At 56.2% G+C, this 20,541-nt stretch overlaps 8 protein-coding genes across 8 annotated transcripts; 5 read left to right on the top strand and 3 right to left on the bottom strand.

The window, feature by feature from the left end:
- Positions 1-645: 645 nt before the first annotated feature.
- On the top strand, positions 646-1,308 carry D7B24_003922 (uncharacterized protein; the record flags this gene model as incomplete). The annotated part of the gene is made up of 1 exon (XM_028638107.1): positions 646-1,308. One exon carries the CDS (start codon positions 646-648, stop codon positions 1,306-1,308), a length of 663 nt encoding a protein of 220 aa, XP_028496994.1.
- Positions 1,309-1,851: 543 nt separating this feature from the next.
- On the bottom strand, positions 1,852-3,345 carry CPB2_2 (corticosteroid- binding protein; the record flags this gene model as incomplete). The annotated part of the gene is made up of 5 exons (XM_028638106.1): positions 1,852-2,447; positions 2,503-2,617; positions 2,681-2,725; positions 2,775-2,995; positions 3,051-3,345. The coding sequence occupies 5 exons, from the start codon at positions 3,343-3,345 to the stop codon at positions 1,852-1,854; spliced, it is 1,272 nt and encodes a 423-aa protein (XP_028496993.1).
- Positions 3,346-6,668: 3,323 nt separating this feature from the next.
- Positions 6,669-8,717, top strand: D7B24_003920 (uncharacterized protein; the record flags this gene model as incomplete). Its single annotated transcript, XM_028638105.1, has 1 exon — positions 6,669-8,717. The coding sequence occupies one exon, from the start codon at positions 6,669-6,671 to the stop codon at positions 8,715-8,717; it is 2,049 nt and encodes a 682-aa protein (XP_028496992.1).
- A 1,123-nt stretch (positions 8,718-9,840) lies between these two features.
- D7B24_003919 (uncharacterized protein) lies at positions 9,841-10,974 on the top strand (the record flags this gene model as incomplete). Its single annotated transcript, XM_028638104.1, has 1 exon — positions 9,841-10,974. The coding sequence occupies one exon, from the start codon at positions 9,841-9,843 to the stop codon at positions 10,972-10,974; it is 1,134 nt and encodes a 377-aa protein (XP_028496991.1).
- A 3,588-nt stretch (positions 10,975-14,562) lies between these two features.
- On the top strand, positions 14,563-15,930 carry D7B24_003918 (uncharacterized protein; the record flags this gene model as incomplete). The annotated part of the gene is made up of 4 exons (XM_028638103.1): positions 14,563-14,876; positions 14,947-15,076; positions 15,133-15,375; positions 15,469-15,930. 4 exons carry the CDS (start codon positions 14,563-14,565, stop codon positions 15,928-15,930), a joined length of 1,149 nt encoding a protein of 382 aa, XP_028496990.1.
- Positions 15,931-16,444: 514 nt separating this feature from the next.
- Positions 16,445-17,140, bottom strand: D7B24_003917 (uncharacterized protein; the record flags this gene model as incomplete). Its single annotated transcript, XM_028638102.1, has 3 exons — positions 16,445-16,576; positions 16,669-16,764; positions 16,898-17,140. The coding sequence occupies 3 exons, from the start codon at positions 17,138-17,140 to the stop codon at positions 16,445-16,447; spliced, it is 471 nt and encodes a 156-aa protein (XP_028496989.1).
- Positions 17,141-17,932: 792 nt separating this feature from the next.
- On the bottom strand, positions 17,933-19,609 carry D7B24_003916 (uncharacterized protein; the record flags this gene model as incomplete). Its single annotated transcript, XM_028638101.1, has 4 exons — positions 17,933-18,027; positions 18,137-18,271; positions 18,336-19,011; positions 19,091-19,609. 4 exons carry the CDS (start codon positions 19,607-19,609, stop codon positions 17,933-17,935), a joined length of 1,425 nt encoding a protein of 474 aa, XP_028496988.1.
- Positions 19,610-20,294: 685 nt separating this feature from the next.
- D7B24_003915 (uncharacterized protein) lies at positions 20,295-20,490 on the top strand (the record flags this gene model as incomplete). The annotated part of the gene is made up of 1 exon (XM_028638100.1): positions 20,295-20,490. A coding segment is annotated over one exon (196 nt), but the record flags the coding sequence as incomplete, so codon positions are not given.
- Positions 20,491-20,541: the final 51 nt, after the last annotated feature.

The following is a 20,541-nucleotide window of genomic DNA, read 5'->3' as shown; positions in this document are numbered from 1 at the left end:
CCCAAGCTAATCGGAATAGTCTTCATTAGACCTAGGCAGCTGTTATGAGCTTCAACAGAGGACATTGGATGGAGAGGAGAATGAATAGCGTGCCTCGGTGAAAGATTCTTATTTATGGAAGAATGCTTGGATATATAGTTACGACGGAAGACTTCGATTTCTACCCAGGTCATGGAGGTCTTCTACAAGTGCTATAGTACTCCTTAGAGAGATCAGCGCCTGGAGTGACCGTCATTCAAGGTGGTGAAATGCATCCGGAGAAACCAGTCAACTGAAATTTTCGTGGAGTGGACTGCATGACGCTAACTATCGGAGTAGTAGCCAGGGGGGCTACTAGTGAATGTGCGCTTGCCTGGGACAACAGTATACACAGTGGTAGAGGCACCCTCAGTGAATTGAGCTTTGCTTCACCGAGCCTTTCAGCTTTTCGTCGTCGTCGTCCCTGGAATTGCACCAACTCAAAGGTAGGCCTCCACACACTTAATGCCTTACACCAGCTTTTGAATCCTTCTGAATTGGCAAAGCAGAATTCGCCTCGACATCATTTTCACACCTGCTACGTGATTCAACCCTTCGCCCCCCCTCTGTTGATCCAACTCATCGTTCTTGCCCCATTTTCCACCTTTCTACCTGCCTCGTTCCGACATGCTATTCCGACATTTGCTGTCCCTCTTCTGGGCCATGCTCGCGAACACCGTTGCTGGTCGTATTGCGGCGAACCATAAACTTATTACCGACCACAGCCACTCAAACGAGACTCAGCCGGCTCTTGTCAACGCCACCGATTTGGCCGTTCAGAAGCGCGACGATAGAGGATACTATAGATCCCCCCAGCACTGGAATAACTACAATCCCTGGCCTCCGGAGTACTGGCAATGGGGCTTCCTGAACTGCAAGAACGTCCTTGAGCTCGACAAACGACCCACCGCCACCTGTGAGTACTATTTCGAAAACTGCCCTGGCAACACCCATATCAGCTTCACCATAAGCATTGAACCGAACGGAGAGACCAACCCCAATTGGTGCGCCGTATTCTACGACTATATCGCCGATGAATGCGGCTCACCTCGCATTCACTGGACCCGGTGCAATACACACTTCATGTCTGACCTCGACGGCCATGATGGCATATCTGTCGACTTTGACTTCACGCCCGACTTTCCAGTCGAGAAATTCAATGACGGCTGCATTCAGGCGGCTGTACGTCGGGCCACCTGCGACACTCAGCTCGAACATGTAACGATGGCCAATGGAGGCTGTGTTTTCGTTGGTTCTTGCGAGGACAATGTCGATCCTTTCAAGGAGTGATCGCTTACAGCGACGCACTGAGCTCACTCACACAACAATCTGGACCTCAATTCCTTTGGCCACCGTGACAAAGAGGATTTAGATTTGAGGACGCCATCTGTTCCTTGAGTGTGTTGGGCTTGGAGCTTCGGTGCCGGGAGGTCGGGTTTGCAGCTTAGACCGCAGACGTCTCATCTCAAGTTCCGAGGAACTTCAATACGTCTGCGTTTAGGCCACCCATACCACAAGAATGCATTAAGTCAACAACCCCCATGACAATAACTTTGAAGCTTATTGGCGTGATGCACATTGGACTATGGGCAATAGAAGGCTCTTGTCAATTGTAGCCTGCGATGTCGTGACCACGATGTAACATTCATTGTATGTACGGTTTCAGTTTCGTATGCCAACGTCATGACACTGATGTTTTCTCATCGTCGTTATCATCTGTTCCTCTTTTTTCTCATCCAGTTTCCGCTATGTATTGCCCGATGGCAATCATTCTTTCACCGGGCAGGTAATATGTACATCAATCATTGTACACGCGTGCTCCCATATGCAAGCTTAGAAGTTGGCAAACAGCCACTTCATGCCAGCCCAGTTCTCCTCACCGGAGGGCAAGATCTGGCTGGGAGGCAGAACAAAGCCACCCTGGGCTAGGTTGGCGGGACGGAGCTCGAAGCCCCAAGACAGCTCGGCATTGGCAACGTCGTAAGCCCAGTCCATGGAGACACCAGAAGTCTGGTAAATGGTCGGGCACGTGGGACCGAAGACAAAGTTGAGGCCGTTGACGCTCTTGATGGCCTCGTTGACACCGGCGGCGAGCTTCATCTGGTAGTCGTTGTTCGCCGCAACCTCAGTGCAGCTGTAACCATACGGCAGCATGATGAGCTGGCTGAAGGCGTGCCAATCGACGAAGAACTTAATGCCGGTGGTGCGCGACAGACCGAGAGTGTGGTTGGTCAGTACCTGCATCTCGGGAGTGTCGCCAGGGGCAAGGCCGCGGTATGTCTCTGAGCACGGGTTCGTCGATGAGCCGCCGGGGACGTCCCACTTGTAGGGCCAGTTTCTGTTGATGTCGGTGCCGATGCAGGAAGCTCCGGTGCGGACCTGGCGGTTCTTACGCCAGAGGCGGTTCTCGGTGTAGGTGAAGACAAAACCTGCACATGTCAGTGGACTGCCGACCCGAGCACCTGGAAGAAACCAAAATCGTACCGTCAGGGTTCACAATGGGCATGATGTAGAAGTCGTAGTTATCGAGGGTGCGGACGGAGCTACAAGCGCGCTTCTTGTAGCCATCAATGACCTTGTAGGTCATGTACTCAACAGTCTATGAGCTGTTGTTAGCCAATCGATCTTTGAACACTTTCAGGGGGGGGGGGCCAAAACTCACCGGAGCGACAATCCACTCACGCGCGTGAACTGTACCGTGCCAGATCTACAGTTTGGTCAGCATACTTATATCAAGCAAGGGTCGAGTGACGAACAATGGCCTCGTGCTTGCCGGGTCCGTCACGGCCCCAAAGGTGGATGCCCTTGATGGGACGGCCCTCGAGCGATTCGCCGGCAGTGTAAATCTCCGAATTGTCGGGGAACGCGGCATGCAGATCCTCGAGATACTGGTGGTGATCCTCCAGCTCGTGGTACGAGTTGAAGTACGAGAGGTCGGGGAGGTCCTGCGCGCTGCGACCCTTGATCTTGCGGGTGGCTGAGAAAGGCGTTCAGCATTCATTGTCATGGAGGAGCCAGTTGAATACACTCACCAGTGTAGGATTCGAATTCGCCCTCAGCAGCAAGCTCGGCGCCAAAGTCCTCAAAGGTAACCTTAGCGTCGAGGTTCAGGGCCTCGAAGGCGGCGAGATCCTCGGGAGCGATGGCGACGTCGAGGTGGTCGTGGTCATCCTGGCAGCTGAGAGACACGTAGTTTAGGCCAGCGAGAGACGCCTCGACGGCGTCAAAGTTGTCGTGGCTGTCGATCGAGAAAGCCTTGAAGCCATCGTAGGAGACTTTGGCCGCCGCCAGGGGCAGGGTTGCGGCAATGATGGTAGAGGCTCTCATGGTGACTGGAAGCTACTGGACGACAGGTACTCGCTGCTCAGCTCTAGTTGGCCGGGTCTGCTTGCTGATATCGAAGGAGAGCTGTCAAAGGCAAAAGATCATGGGAAAGTGTAGGGCACCGGTGTAGGTTTTATCTTGAGGTCCAAGGAGCTCCATGGAGAAGGATGACCGCGGAAGCTGCGGGTCGAGGTAGCATCACTCGGCGGGTTCTGGGCCACGCGGAGCGAATGCGACCCCAGCTCTGGGGCGTCGAGTTGATGCATGCGCCGTGATAACATGCTGTCATGAACAGAGACTCGGGGTCTCCCCTGTTGACCAGCAAGGCAGGTAGCCTGTCGATTTCACGGGCGGGGTGAATAGCCAAGAACATGACCGTAGCTTTCTCTTGGCCACTAGACTGGAACAGTGATGATTGACGCAGCAGAAGGGGCGTTAAGACCTGGGAGTTGACCGATTGGGCTGTTGGGGATCGCTGCAGCTCGGTTGGATTACTTGTAATGATGTGGAATTTGGCCGAGAAAAGGCAGCTCGTGAGAAGGTGGCTGGCGCCGAGAGGTTTGTTGTCGTAAGGAGCAGTAGATGGTGCAGATGTTTCACCTTCCCGATGAGTATAGGTAGGGCGTCGTGTTGCTCCATTCCACTTCGGACGCACAGCAGTTGAAGGCGGTTGAGCTTCATCGGCCAGGGCCTGGGGGCTTGGCCTTGGCGCTAACGCATCATGGACAGGGGCTATGTTTCTTGACCTGCCTGTTTCCCGTTGGCGGTGCGGGGATCATCGCAATCCTTATCCTCTCTTTAGGCACTCTCATCGCCCAAGTCATTGGACACCCCTGTCGAGAGCTCGGCCTCCCAGGCCTTTCTTATGGGCGAGAAAGTGCGGGGATAGGGTTCTTGTCTCTTCCCCGCCTTGCCAGACCACCACTTCTGGGCATTCACTGGGATAAGCAGTCAACTGATTGGGAGGATCCTTCCAGATTACGAGTGACCACGAGGGAGTCAACAGAGGTGGTGGGCTTTCTCAGCTAGTACGGGGTCGTCCGATCTTGCAGTGTCGGGAATCTCTCCGAATTGGCATGATTGGGAGCTACCGATGGGCAATATGTAGTGGCCTCCACCGGAGACGGCCACGACTCCAATGTAACCAGACAGGAGCGCATATGGTCCTTCGACAAATAGAGCTTGCGAAGGTTATGCGCGCTATAGAAGGCAGGGGGACGAATAGCCCCGCGTTGAGCCGCGTGTCTCAAGCCGAAGGGCCCCTGCACCTTGTCGCAGACACGAGAGATCTCGGCTCCTCAGGGCTGGAAGCAAAACAGGATTTGGAGGTCTCTTGAATTCTAGACCTCATCAAGCTGTTCAATCACGACATAAGGCTTTCAGCAGGAAGAGGGTCAAGCTTCCTGACATGCGAGCTTCAAGGGCTTTGATCCTGCCGGTTCAGGACCACTGCAGAGCCGGGTGATCTGACGTTGATATGGTCACTATAGGTTCTACGCCATTCACCAATGCACTGGTGGATGTCCATCGAGCTGAAGACAACACTACTTCCAATTTCCTGTTGCACGTGGCTCAACTTGGAGTGGTCGGCTTACTCAGGAAATTTTCCTACTTCCTGCTACCTCTGTAAGGTAGACTACTCTTCACAATGGTCATGTCAAGCACAATTACCGCTCAACTTAGCAGACCTGAGTCATCTTCTGTGATTTAGTAGGATTGACACGTTGGTCTTTGTTTCACTTTACTATCCAAGACTGTAGCAGGGCGGAATATCGAACCTGTGTTTCGTGCAGCAGGGTCGAATTGCCGGCGTGGAAAGCCCAGGTGCCTTGGAAGAATTCAGGGTTTTCAAGAATCTCCCACTGGCCGCAGAGGCTATTCTTCTGGACTATGGCTTTGAATGTCTTTACTTATCAACGCCCTATTGTCCCAAGGCCGGCGAAATGAGTAAGCTGTCTTGAATCAGAACTGCAAAATAGTAGCTCATGTTTTCAAACTCCTGTTGTTACCTGTGAAAAGCCTGTTGATGAGTCGTAGATGTCCATATGGAGCGTTAAACTTTCCATAGCACCGTAGGCCCTTCGTGGTGTGTACACGAGCGAGCTCTTTCCATTGTAGTTTGCGTCACAAACCGGATGGCTCGGAATGCTTGATCTTTATGCCATGGCAGTCACTAGTAGTCCGTTTCCGACTGACGGTGGAGCTTTGGTGTAGCTGTCATGTCAAAGGAGAAAAAGAAAAAGAAGAACGAAGCGAGATAGGGATCCAGACGACATGGGTACGAAGGTCAAGCCATGCCAGAGTGAAGGAATATTCTGCAGATCGTCACCGCAGCGCAATTATTGAGTGTGGTAGATGAATATCTGAGATCTGCCCATCCAGCATTCTACGACCAGAAAGGCCTGCCGCAGACCTATGGAAGTGCCACTGCAACCTTCTAGTTCTAGCACAACTATTCCAGCTTCCCCCCTTAAAAGCCCTCTCCGAAACCTTAGAGTTAAAGTTAGGAGACTGTAGGTCCTTTTTTTTTATAGTGAAAAGCTAGATCAACATTTTAGTATGATGACCTCAGTTACGATTACAACTGTTCACGGCAGCTTGCCTTGCTCCGGCCATCCACATCTATACAACAGCGAAATTCACTCAAGCACCCCCCCTTTGACCAATATAGATCGGGAGGCAGTGTCTTCGAAGTTCCCCATATTGAAAATCAACAGAGCATAGATGCGTGCTTGTTAATCATCGAGCCGTTGCAGTGACATTTCGGGTAGGGCAATTCGCAACTTCATTCCATTGATACGGGGCCAAAGGAGCACCAAGATCACATGGAGAGGCTGTTGCAAAAGGCCGGCGCCCCAGCTAAAGATTCTTCAAGATACAGTTCATGACAAGCCATAAACAGGGTTATCTCCTCACGTCTTGCTGGATTCCTTCGCTGGTGAGGACACTGCTGGACGTTTGTGTGCGGCTCAGTCTGATCAGCACCCGCCAGGCACTTTTGCTTCGGCTCCTGCCATGTGGTGCACCGACCACCGGCGAAACAGAGGTAGAATATCTGCATCGATTGGGCCTCGAAAACAGAAATTATCTGACCAGAAAACCCCAACTCAATAGCGGCTGGGCATGGTCGATGTAGTGTTGTTCATATTTGCGATGTCGGCCTCGGCGCCAAGCCAATGATGAGAGTCGATCTAATCTTATCAGATCATCTGATGCAGCCAGCCACGAGCGCCGGTCGCCGAGCTGATCTCGTCATCTGACCCGAGTTGCACTTCGCCTTGCTTTCAACCTCCCACCAACAAACGCATCCGTCGAAATCAGTATCGATGGATGCGACGCAAACCCCTCGCTGGCTGCGAGAAGCACTTCACTCTTCTATCCTTCAAGAGGATGTCGTTACGGCGTCGCACGAGAAGCATGGCGGCGATAGCACCCCGCCAGATCCCGCCCGGCTCGCCTATCTGCGTCAATTGATCGCCGCTCTCCTCGAAGGACGACGGCTGTCCGCGACGTACAACTATGTCCTCTTAGCCATTCTCGCCATCCTGACAGCTTGTCATCTCCGGGAGAAACTCGTCGCAACAGGCTGGTGGAGAGCACGATTCAGCCGTCGGAGAGCTCGGTGCAGCAAATCCACGATCACAATCTCATCACATCGGCCATGTCAACAAACAGACGCTTCGTCATCTTCATCAAGCAGCACGATTCAGGGAACGGCAACTCCTCCTGAAGCCGGTAAAGATGAAGGAGCAGAAGGCGAGCGAAGACCTCTGCTGGGATATCCGCGAGAGTCTACAGCCCTGTCACCCTCATCTCGACCAGGGCCTTGGACCCTCGTCGCATCCTTGCTTGCCTATCAACCTCGGCGGGTCCCCTTCGTCAACAAGACGCTCCCATCCAACGGCACTTCTCTCTTCGTTCTTTGCTTCCTGGGAATCAATGTCTTTTTCCAGTTTTACCATGCTCCGCTCATTGGCAATCTCCTCTTCGCCTTTGCCGACCGAGCCGGTTGCATGTTCGTTGTCAACTTGCCACTGCTGTATCTCTTGGCAGCCAAGAACCAGCCCTTGAAACATCTGACAGGCCAGTCATACGAGGCCCTCAATATATTCCACCGTCGTGTCGGCGAGCTGCTCTGTCTGCTGGCGGCGGTGCACTTTGGCGGCATGATCGCCTTTCAGCTCTTCAAGCCCAAGTGGCTCATGCGCGGCACCTTCTGGGACTTCCTGCAGCACCGCCTCGTGCTCCTCGGCATCGGCGCTTTTGTCTCCTACGAACTGCTGTACCTGACGTCGCTGGGCAGTGTCCGGCAGAGATGGTACGAACTGTTCCTGGCATCCCATGTCCTTCTGCAGAGTACGGCCCTCGTCTTCCTCTGGCTCCACTACCACACGGCCAGGCCCTATGTCACGGCGGCGTTGGTCATCTTCGCCGTCGATAGGCTCGTCTGGCGGCTGCTCATCAAGCCGACGACGCTGTCAGCAGACCTCACCGTGCTGCCAGATGGCGACACGATCCTGCTTTCCGCCAATTGGGATGTGGCACCGGCGACAGCGTTGCAGAGGGGCATCAAGGCTGGGTGGAAACCGACGGACCATGTGTTCCTGACGGTCCCCGCCCTCGGTCGCACACATGCCCTGCAAACACACCCCTTTACCATCGCATCAGCTGCACCATCATCTACCGGCAGCAGCAGCGGTAGTAGCAGCAGCAGCAACAGCGGGAATGAGGGTCGTCGTGGTGCTGCCGGCGGCACACCCCATGCGTGGCTCAATCTATTAATTCGTGCGCATAGTGGCTTTACCAGGGACCTCCTCCACTACGCGCACAGGCACAAGACGGTATCGGTGCGCCTCGATGGGCCGTACGGGTCCTCGCACGCCATGGACACGCTGCGATCTGGAGATGATGTGATCCTCGTCGCCGGCGGTTCCGGCATAGCCGTCACCTTTCCCTTGGCCTGGGCCCTGCTCAAGGACCACCGAGAGGACGAGGAGCGAGGCCGGGGTGTGGCGCCGGCAGGGCTACTGCTCGAGTCGGGCGGCGACGAGGGCAAGGATGCCGCACGGAGAGTGCGTCTGTTGTGGATCATCCACTCTGACGAGCACCGATATTGGGTGCCCGGATCACTGCTCGAAGACCTCATCGCTGCCGGTCTGCACCTCGTCGTGTCGCGTCCCACGGCCATTGCCGGGCGACCCGATGTGCAGGGCCACGTGCAGAGCTGGATCAGGGAGGCAGACGCCGAAGGGCGGCAAACCCGCGTTCTCGTCTCGGGGCCGGATGGTCTCAATCGGGATGTGAGGAATACGTGCTCACAGGCCATGTGGGGTGGTTCCGACGTTCGCGTCGTCGTAGAGAAATTCGGCTGGTAGCTGAGGGTCTATCAATGAAGAAATGACACTAACCATGCCTTTATCGTGCTCCTGTGTTTGCGTGTGTAGCTGATAGATTGCGAAATAGATTGGAAATGGCCCATCCCCCATTGCTCCGAGGACTTGCAAGGGCCGGGCCGCGACGAAAAAGACGTCGAGACGCTGGTGGCTTTTCGGTGGTGAGCTGGCATGGGCGCCGTCGCTCAGCCCACCCCCCTGACAAGGCCAGAACGTAAACACAGTTAAGCTTGTCTTGATGATGGCGTGACATCCCGAAGATCAGAAGCGCCTCGTCCCCGTTCGTGGAAGAACGACAGAAGACGACGACGATCGTCCCGAGAGCCAAGCATGCAGTCTTGCTGCCCTTCTCCGAGACACGCTTCTCTCTCTTCGACCCAGGTTTCTTCGGCAGATGAGTATAGGGCCAGTCTCGTTACAGGTGTCAACAGTGACCGTGTTTCAGTCTTTTACTAGGTGGCGGCCCTTTATTCTCCGCTGCCCGATGCACAGCAAATGAATCACGAACCAGCCAAGATGAGAAGGGGTTAGACGTGTCCACGAGTAAGTGGAGCGGCGTCAGACGTTCCCCGCTAACCCCCTCGCATTCGCGATGGGATGGGCCATGGTGTTGGGTGTCCCGGCAATGCGGCACACGACTCAGGGTCTTGGGTTCCTCTTCAGGGTCGGAGCCTGAGCCACAAACGGAGGCCGCACCCGGGCGGCGGGGACGAGAGCTATACGCAATTGTAGAATGCCGTGCTGAAATGAGCTGTCGGGGCAAAGGAGGCGTTCGTTAGTGGGCTTGTTTGATTGGGAAATGACCAGATTCGGGCTGAACATGGGATGAAGCCTGGATGGGGACAGCTCGTGGTCAAGGGGTTCAACGTGATGAAGATGATATAGTCAGGCTCATCCTGCTCAGTGCTGTTAGTCGATGGTTTCTGATCGTCAACGACGTCCTCTCTTTTCCGGGTACATCGTATCATCACTCTCGTTCTCTACATTCTTTTCTTCACGCTGCATTTCTTGCTCTCCATCGAATCTTCATTTCTCTTCGTAAAGGCCAGCGGCTAGATACTCCAACAGTCAGTTCGATCTCCAACAAACAGCTCGATCATCAACCATGCGTACCTCCATCACTCTCTCCGCGGCACTGGCTGCCCTCCTCCAGACGGCCGCCGCCGTGACTGGTGCCGCTGAAGGCTTCGCCAAGGGCGTCACTGGTGGTGGCAGCGCCACGACCGTCTACCCCACGACCAACGCCGAGCTCGTCAAGTACCTCGGTGACTCGTCGGCGCGCAACATTGTCCTCACCAAGACATTCGACTTCACCGGCACCGAGGGCACGACCTCGGAGACGGGCTGCGCGCCCTACGGCACCGGCAGCAAGTGCCAGGTCGCCATAAACAAGAACGACTGGTGCACCAACTACCAGCCCAACGCGCCCAAGGTGACGGTCAAGTACGACAAGGCGCCGTTCAACCCCATCATCGTCAAGTCCAACAAGTCCCTCGTCGGCCAGGGCAGCAAGGGTGTCATCAAGGGCAAGGGCATCCGCATCACGGGCGGTGCCAAGAACATCATCGTGCAGAACATCCACATCACCGGTCTCAACCCTCAGTACGTCTGGGGCGGTGATGCCATCACCCTCGACGGCTCCGACCTCGTCTGGATCGACCACGTCAAGACGTCGCTCATCGGCCGCCAGCACATTGTCCTCGGCAACGCCGCCAACGGCCGCGTGACCATCTCCAACAACGAGATTGACGGCCAGACCTCGTGGTCCGCCACCTGCGACAACCACCACTACTGGGGCCTCTACCTGACGGGCGCCAACGACCTCGTCACCCTCAAGGGCAACTACATCCACCACACCTCCGGCCGCGCCCCCAAGGTCGGCGCCAACACGCTGCTCCACGCCGTCAACAACTACTTCTACGACAACACCGGCCACGCCTTTGAGGGCGACAACACGGCCATGATCGTCGCCGAGGGCAACGTCTTCCAGAACGTCAAGGCCGCCCTCGACAGCAGCTTCGCCGGCAAGTTCTTCGCCTCCCCCGACACCAACACGAACAAGGCCTGCGCCGCGGCTCTCGGCCACAACTGCCAGCTCAACGCCTACGGCAGCTCCGGCTCCCTCAAGGGCACCAACACGGCCATCCTCGCCAAGTTCTCCGGCAAGAACGTCGCTTCGGCCGGCCTCGCCACGACGGCCAACAACGCCGTCACCAACGCCGGCTTCGGCAAGATCTAACGCGACGAGGGCTTGTCGTTTTCGGCCGCATAATGAGCCTCTGGGTTAGGGTTGCGTCCCTGCATTTCTCCTTCATCGAATGAGACGGGCGCCAAGCTCCTGAGGCGGTCTCGGCGGTCCACGCTGCATGCTTGGAAAAAAATGATTCTTTCTGTTGTACATACATATCCTGCTCTTTATTAGCTGTCCATACGTTTTTATTTCACCGTCGTTCTGGAGCGATGTTAAATAAACTTTTTGTCCTTTCCACATTTGCATTGGCCTCCTCTCCGTAGGTTATGTGCCGGGCGGGCCTTTTCACTGCATGTCGTTTCGTCTGTGGGCTGCCGTGTCACTTTTGTGCTACAAAGCGTCGCGCTCACTGTAGCAAGGTTCGCCGCGCCGAGTCCGTGGGACACAGGCCGATCGCATTCGATTCCGGCTGCATGTCTTGCCATGGCAAACCCGTTCCACCGGCGCCGTGGCGTCCCGCTGATCCTGTCGCGACAGCTCGCCCGCCGAGCCCCTAGTCTCGTGTGGGTGACGCCTCGACTTCTTGTGTCTCTGTGAGATCTGAGTCCTGAGGCTGCGAGATCGGGATGATCAAGATCCCCATTTTCTCAGTTCGTCATGTTCCATCGGCGATGGGATCAGCGTGACCATAGCACGGGGTGATCGATCCAGACGAATGCAACACTGACGGGACGGATGGGGCCAAGAGAACCCGGCCGGCTGGGCTTTCGAGCCAGAGAAGGCCACCCAGATGCGCGTCGCGGAAGAGAAGATGAACTACACACGTCGCGGATGCTGCTCTCCCGTCTCAGTCTCCGCTTTCGCGTCGTCTTGGCTCGCGCGGGGGAGGGGGGGATTGGCATCAATTGGAAGGATCATCGAGCGTGAGATTGTCATTTCGATGGACGCATGCGGTTCTGCTGAAGATGCAACCTTCCTGCAGCTTTCTTCATCCCACGTTGGCGCGACGCAGGGGCACAGCAGCGCGCGAAAATCGTCGAAGTTTTCGCCGGGTCGTGGCCCTCATTCGTGAAAACCCGGAGAACTGTCGTGCAAGGAGAGGCCAGAGAGGGAGACGGACCGTCTTGTCATCCTGCCCTTCTCTCCTCCATTCATTCCACCGGAGTCAAAATGATACCGATGAATGATACCCTGAATAAGCTTGACTTGGAACCAAGTGAAAGAATGAACAAAAGAAGCTCCACAAACGCCAAAACCCGAGCAGATCGGTTCGGCGTTTTCGCATGACAGGCGGCGCTGACGACGTGCAACGCGGCTGAGCATGTCAGGGACAGGTCTCTCCCCCCACATCTGGCTTCCATGCCTCTTCTCCCAACCCGTAGTAGCGGCCCTTCCACTGGTCTTCACCGTCCGTGTCGGCGCTTGCGTGCGCTACTGCCGCCATGAGTCGCGCCCTCATGTCATTTAAAAGTGACAAGTGGATCGGGATGGGTTTGATCTGGGCCTTCGGAGGGGGGCCTGGACCCTTCTCACAAGAACAAGAACACTCTTCGCTGCTACTGGCATGCCATGGCTTCTGGGAAGTCCTGGCTGCCGGTGCTTGGCTGGCTTGGGGGCCGCAGCGAAGTGCCGTTTGCGACAAGTACCGCCGTTGATGCCCGGCAGTGGCTTGAGGTACTGCGCGCGGCTGGCTGATGCCTATCATGAGCTTATTCCTATCGCACCGCCTCGACAATTGGCGCCGTCAAGTACAGTAGAATGCGGGTCGTCTCATGCGTACACAGCGTGGCGAGCACGCCGCGATTTCCGTCTCTCTGCGACGTGGTGTCGACGCGACAGGGGGTGAAAGGCGGGCCAGGCGGCAGGTCGTGCTGTTTTGAGTTTAAGATGAAGGGATCGAGAAGGGGGTATGACCGAGTACCCTGGGCACCCATCGCACACCATACCTAGGAAGAGAAGCCTCTTGTCGAGGAAAGCAGAGACGAGAAACAAGTCCTCCCCCGGTATTCCAGGATGCAGTGCACACATCGTGCTGTGCTTACCCACATCATCAATCTTATCATGCAGCAAATGGCGAAAGCACCCCAGGGGCACAGTCAATTGGAATGGGCAGCAGTTCATCTAAGTAGGGCAGCGCGCGAATCATCAGAGACAATCGTTCATGCGAGGCCAGTTGATTGCTGCGCGCGCCCTGTACAGCAAAACGCAAAACTGGGACGAACGATCTCGCCTCTCGAACGTCACGAACTCATGATGCAACTTGCTTCCATTCCGAAGTAGATTCCGACGTCTGCAGAACAGTTCAAACCATGTCGTAGCGCATGGCAGGGAGGGTACTTACGCGTAATGCCCGTTGAAAACTTGGCCTTCTGGATCAGGGAAATGTCTCGCCAGCTCTGGTTCTTCATCATCCACGAGTCAGCGCGAGAGTCCGAAACCTGACATGACCCTCCACTTTGACCCACGTGCGTTTGTACATTCAAGCGTCTCTACACTGACAAAGTACAGCAGATGCTGAAGCCAGGGCGCCATGGCTCGAGATGGCATTGGGCAGGGATCAACAGCATTTATCTCCTAAAGCGCCTCCCGACCAGCGGCCATCAGCACTTTAACGGCGGCGGGCGCCCCTCCCCCCTCTCGCACATCTCTCTGGCTGCTGTTCTTTCGAGGTAAGGTATCCTCTCGAGTGGGTAGGCGGGGTGCTCACTCAGCACGTTCATGAGCTTACCAACAACGAGACAGAGCAGAGTATGGATGCGAACATGAAGAATGCGCAAACCTTCAGTCTTCTTTCGTCTGATGGCCCGCTGGCTCGGTTGCCGACCTCGGAATCGGCGGTGCTCAACTAGCAAGGCACGCATTCTTTCTAAAGAGAGTAAAGTCAACAGACAGGGCCTCCAAGCGAGGCAGGTAGTATTTCCCGCCCGGCCATGTCACATTAGACTTCCCGTCGTGGCAAGGCCGGCCCAAACATGCGCCTCTTTTCGGACTGCCCGGCGGCGAAAAAGAACGACGCCATCGATCCCCATCTGCCCGCGAGCGTCTTCCAGTGCCCAGTCTTGCGGCAAGCTCGCCCACTCTGCCCTGTACACACGTCATCCTCACGGTCTTCTCGCCGCTGGTCCGCGTCGTCTGGCGTCGCAGCGCCAGAGTGCCAAGCCGTCATGGAGCTTTCTGCTTTCGGCCGTGGTTTCCTTTCGAGCATGGAGGTGTGACTTAATATCCGGTGCTTTGTCACAGCTAGAGCTGCGCCTGAACCGGCACCTCGACGAAGTACCTTAAACTATGGACCCTCCTCGTGGACCATTACCCACCCACCCTGCCATGCCTTTACTCGGTGCCTACCGTGCTTTCAATACCTTACCCTGGTCGCTCAAGGTATGTTCCTGCAGCCTTGGTCGGGCTTGGAAGTCATCCCGGCCCGCGGCCAGTCTGGTGTGTACGTTGTAAAGTAGGCGGGGTGGAGAGCTCCCTGAATATGGGATGGTATAAGAGCGCTCGCTTGGGACGATCTCATCCAGTCTCCTGGGAACTCGTCACAGCCCTTCTCTCTTTTCTCACCATCGAGCACCGGCCCGGAGTAACCATCTGAGTACCACTTCCTCACGTCATCGACACTCAGTCTGAGCCTTCATCATGCGCGCTGCCGTTCTCATCACCCTGGCCACCGGCGCCCTTGCCGCGCGCCCTTACCTCAACGAGCCCGACACTGGCATCGAGGAGGTCCTCGGTGATACCCCTCAAGGCACTCTCGCCAACATTTCCGGCCTTGTCGGCCTTCCCGACTTCGAGTGGGCCGCCAGGCGTTACCTTCCCATCGAGAACTACACCTACTACATGAATGGTGCCGGCGGCGAGTGGTCTGCGCGCAACAACCTCGAGGTCTACCACCGCTACAACTGGCGCGCTCGCCAGCTCGTCGACATCACCAACATCCCGGCGACGCTCCCGTATGTTTTCCTCTCTTGGGCACCGCTTCAGGTCCCAGGTGTGGCGTGAAATTACTAACACCCGCGGCAGCACCACCATCCTGGGTTACAACTTCTCGACCCCCTTCTTCATCTCGCCTTGCGCGCGTGGTATCAATGGCCACCCTGAGGCTGAGCTGAACCTCGTCAAGGGTGCCGCCGCTGGCAACATCATGTACATGGTGAGTGTCTTCGCACCGAGGCCAGAAATCTCCCGATGGAAGCTAACCTGCCGCAGCCTTCTGCCTTCTCCAGCAAGTCTGCTGCCGAGATCAGCGCCGCCAAGGCCAAGGACCAGGTCCTCTTCCAGCAGCTTTACCTCACTGCCAACCTGACCGCCGACACTGCCACCCTGCGCAGGTACGAGGCCGCCGGTGTCAACGTCTTCGTCCTGACCATCGACTCCTCCGCCGGCAGCAACAGGCAGCGCGCCGCGCGCTTCGGTGTCGGCTCCGCCAACACCCAGCTCACCAAGCTCACCGTGAGTTCCCGTCCCCCCCCCACATGCTGAATGACTCGGCGCTATGGATCTCTCGAGAGGAAGAACTTGTGTGACTGACTGGGACGACTATAGTGGGACTACTACGAGCAGCTCAAGAAGGTCACCAAGCTGCCCATCGCCGTCAAGGGCGTCACAAGCGTGGAGACGGCCCGCCAGGCCATCAAGCACAAGGTCCCCGCCATCCTCGTCTCCAACCACGGCGGCCGCTCCTTCGACGGCTCCCCCTCCTCCCTCGAGATCCTCCTCGAGCTCAACCAGAAGGCCCCCGAGGTCTTCAAGAAGACCGAGGTCTGGGCCGACGGCGGCGTCCGCTACGGCGGTGACATCCTCAAGCTCCTCGCGCTCGGCGCCAAGGCCGTCGGCGTCGGTCGCCCCTACATGTTCGCCAACATTTACGGCACCGAGGGTGTTGAGAAGGTCACCGAGCTTCTGAGGCGCGAGCTGATTGTCGATGCCGGCAACCTCGGCCTCCCCAGCCTCAAGGCCATCGACTCGACCTACGTCAACTGGACCCCCAACCACTGGTACTCTTAGATGCGGCGTGTTAGAAGCGGCCCCGCTGTTCGCATTTTTTCTATCATTTGTTTCCCATGTACATATTGGTCTGTGACCTTCGTGGATATACCTTGGTGTAGGCGTGGCGGCTAGCCTCTTGGACAGCATTAGAAAAACTTTGACGGCCGAAGACAGAAGAATCATTCATCCAGAACCACCCCATGACGCGTGTGTTTTCTGCAAGATACTGGCGTGCCATCTGAGGTCAAAGGAGTGCCATCGCAAGTGGACTCTGCAGCGGGGCTAAAGTTATCAGATGCAAACCTTGATCCGCACGACAGGTCCTTGGACGGAGATTACGGCACGAGAGATCCATCGGGGTACTCCGTGCACGTAACCGAGCGAGGGGCTCGATCCAGTGGATTGGTCCACGCTTCGTGGTAGTGGATGCCTTCAAGGAAAATTGATTCCGAACCAAGGACCAAAAGTGTCGCCGACGTCGAGCTCGCGTGGGCGGTCACACGAATCGTGGCCATCCCTTCCGACCCGAAGCTCACTGCTCCTGGGCATCCTCGTCTTCCGTGCCTGTGGGGGTCCATTCGACGTGAAGGTAGTCGGCGCTACTGTCGAAGTCGGCCTCAGTAAACTCTCCGAGGACGAGGTCGGCGTCCGACGGGATCTCGTCCTGTTCCATTCATCACCAAGTCAGTCACTTTTGTTTTTCTCGTGCGTTGCACAAAAGGCATGGATACCATGGTCATCGGCCTCGAGACTTACCCTTTTGTGCGGGAGGCCCCTGAACGATCCTGCCGACCAGTGCAGGCTACTACCCAGGCTGATGCACGTGTTTCTGAGAAACTGATCGCTTCCGCCCTGCACTCGGTCAGTACGATTGTCGAGACTTCACCGCGTGGTGTTGAAGTCTAAAAATAAACGTACATCCTGTCACAAAGCCATTAGCACACGTCTCATCGGGCGGCAGAACACGAAACAAAAAAAAACCTACAGCCCACCAACTGTTGCAGTTGTTGCACGCCCCTCCGGTGCAGAAGTACGCGCGTTGCGGCGTGGACCCGTACGTCTTGACCCTGAATGACCGGTAGCCGATCATCCAGGCCGCGCAGGTGTTGTCATAGACATTGACATTCTGCGACTGGCCGGTGCAGCGCTCGCCCGAGAAGACGTCGACGACAAAGGCCGAGGCCGTGCTTGCGAGGGCCATGAGGCCGAGCTGCTGGGTGAGCTGCATGTTGAGGTTCGAAAAGGTGCAAGTGACTTGTCGCGAGACTGAGAGTGTTGTGCTGGAGGAAGTGGAAGAGTGAGAGAAGAGAAGTCAGGCCTATTTATACGATACACAGCCAGCCAAGACCTTTCTCAAGATACAGATGATGGACAAGATCATTTCAAGCAATGTCATCATCGTGTACGCTTCTGAACTTTGCAGCGCACTTGGCGACACCAAAGTTCCCAGCACACAGATCTGTCAGCGGACAGAATAGCCAAAGATTAGATTCTCGTCTTGAAGGTTGCTCAATATGGCAGGTCCCTAAGGAACTTTGGCACGCGTATCTCCGTGTGAGGTAGACGCCAAGCAATCTCGATTTCAATTCGCCATTGCTGGTTGTCGTGGGTCGTTTTTCTGACACGTTGCTCTTCAAGTCTCCAAGCGCTTACACAACGTCCAGGGTCAGACACGATTGTCTGTCTTGGCTGCAACTCATAGGTGTTGTTGAGCGGGGGCTTGTGGCGGCTCTGCTGACCTTGCTGCATATCGTACTTGGCAGTGCTGCATGCAAGGGACTTCGGTTGCTGACAGGTTGAACAATGGTTGTCGAGATGTTGTGAAACCCGATCGTACGTTGTGCATTTGGTGCAACTGGTAAGTTGTAGACGACAGGAGGACATTGGGTATGTTCCGAATATCCCCCCTACCAAAAGACAACAAGACTTGGGTCGCGACACGCATCAATGTTCCAACACGTATCACACGCGAGAAGAGAGTTGTTGAAACAATGGATTTATTAGATTGTACTTGTGGGTATCATTCGGCCTCTTCGCGCAGCGTCTTCTCCGTCTCAGGCTCGTATCTCGTGATCATCAACACAATTACTCCGCCCGCAAGAGCAGCAACAGCACCTGGTCGATCAGTCAGTATCGAATGGGTACGAGGCAAGCAGCGAGGGAACGAGATGCGATGGCAGTACAAGACCACTGATGCACCCAAGCTTGTCCAGATGAAACGTACTAATGGTGAACGCCCACCCAACGCCGATGGCCTCCATGATGGGCACCCTCGACGCAACCGTGCCAGCGGCAAAGGTGTACTGTACGATGTACTTGCTGCTGATCGCCTCCGTCTTCTTCGCCGGGAGCACCTCTGCTATCGTCAGCTTCCACGACCAAATCATCGGGTCTCGCACTGTCATCATATGCATGAGACTCACCAGCAGAGTACGTATTCAGGCCACTAAAAGAGGCCATCAACCCAAGTCCCGCAAGGAACGCTCCTATCCCCGGGGCGGCCCAACCACCGACTTCCCTGCCCAGACTCCAGCCGAATAGCAGCGTGCCCAAAGGCAGTACGATGAAAATGGCGGGAAAGCTGCTTTTAAGTCGATCTCGCGGTAGGCGCAAGCCATTGCGCTTCTTGATGTACCGGCGCACTGTATGATCCGATAGCCTGCCTCCGATGGTGCTCCCGATCAGGAAGCCGGCACCAGGGGCCAGGTAAAACAGACCCGAGGTAAGCGGCGAAGCGGGGCCGAATCGAGTCGTCAAGGCAGAGCGTATAGAGCCGAGAAGACCATACTGGTTGAACGAGAGGAGGCCGCAGGTGATGTTGGCAGCGAGAATGTTGATGTGCTCAAAGACGCGGAAGACGGGCATCGGCGAGAACTGGGCAAGGACGTGTTTTGACGTTTTAGGCTGTGCTTCACGAGGCGGATCAAGTGGCACATAGAACCAAGCCAAGACAAGACCGATGAGCGTCATGCCGGCCTGCACCCCGTAGATGACACGCCAGCTTGTGTACGTGGCGATGATACCACCAGTGAGTGGTGCGATGGTGTTGGCACTAACGCAAGTGCCGAGGAAGAACCCTACAGCCGTGCCGCGGACGGTCTTTTCGGTCAGTATTTTCTGCTCTCCTTCTTCTCCTCACACGTGAGGATAAATCAACTGAGCCGCCTTGGACACGTACAGGCTCAAAAATATCAGACAGAATCGTCTGTCCAGAGACCAGAAACACCACACCCGTAGATCCACCAACGACCCAAATGGCTGTGAAGCCTGCCAAGTTCGGCGCCAGAGCCGAACCTACTGAGCAAGCGCACAGAATGACGGCCGCCGCGAGATACGCCGGCCTCCGACCCACCAGCCGGCCTATGGGCACCCACATCAACGGCGAGCAGGCCATGGCGAGGAAAACACCCGCGTTGGCGATGCTGATGGCCGTGACAGGGACATTGAATTCGCGCGCTAGTTCGGGTGCAACTGCGAGAACAGACGAGGTCGAGAACGTCATTGGTATGGGCAGCCAACAGATGGTGAACAGGGTCACCCATCGTCGCCAGACAGCCATGGGCATGACGGCATCGTCGATAGCGGCAAGGTGCCGGGAGGGCGCCGCCACTGGGATATCGGAGGCCATGGGCTCCAACGGGGCCGACATCAACAGCGCCGGTGGGTCGGGGAGCTTTCGGGGGTCGACGGAGTCCATTTTGGGCGATGCGTCTCGGCGTGCCAAGAATTGTTAGGAGAATACCGAGCAGATGATCGAGTGAGGCTCAGCCGGGCCATGGTGTAATGGTTATATCGCGAGGAATCCCCATGCAGCGGACGAAAGACGGCGAGATCAGCCCTCTTGGCCGTGTCCAAGTGAGTCAAGAGTAGGCGAATAGTGGATATCGTCATGGCGGCGAAGCGCGTCGCGCAGCAGAATCTGCACCATGTCGGTCACTCGGAAGAGATGCCGATGGAGGCCGGACCCTCGAGTAGCCGACTCGGTACTAAGGACCATCTCGAAAGGATTAGGGCGCTTTTCGCCCCCTTCTCGCAAGCTTGGAATTTTGCCCAGTGCTGACTCATCTCGGCAACATGGTTCGTTTGGCCGACGACATCGGAGCACTTCTCTCAGTGCTGTTCAGAGTTGACTGGACAATTGGCCTGTCTCGACTGTGCCCGAGGATACGATGTCGCAGCAGCGGCGACGATGACTCCTTGGGGGTCAGCGATCTGTCTGTGAATGTCAATGAATGCTGTCGCCTGTGCATTCTCTTTCCTCTCTCTCTCTCTCTCTCATCTTACCTCTTACTCACAAGGCCGTTGAAAGCCCTCCGAATGCACCCCCAATTGCCCTCGTCGAGCGCCCGCCCGGCCGTCCATCGTGAACCGGCCCCGATACCATGAACTCCATCTCCGTCACCCCGGACCGAGCGTCAGGGGCGCTCAACACCCCCGACTCAGACCCTACACCAGCGTCACCCGGCCGTCGGCCCAAGATCAAGTCGACCGCCTGCAACCGCTGCCATGCCCGCAAGGTCAAGTGCTCCGGCGGCCGACCTTGCGAGAACTGTCGTCAGGCGAGCAAGGCCGTCGACTGTAGTTATCCCCGGCGCAATCGACAGGTCAAGGTCAGCCAGCGGCAAGTCA

Source organism: Verticillium nonalfalfae (assembly GCF_003724135.2).
Source record: "Verticillium nonalfalfae strain VnAa140/NRRL 66861 chromosome Unknown scaffold_22, whole genome shotgun sequence".
Classification (NCBI taxonomy): Eukaryota; Fungi; Ascomycota; class Sordariomycetes; order Glomerellales; family Plectosphaerellaceae; genus Verticillium; species Verticillium nonalfalfae.
This window is presented reverse-complemented; position numbering and strand designations above follow the sequence as displayed.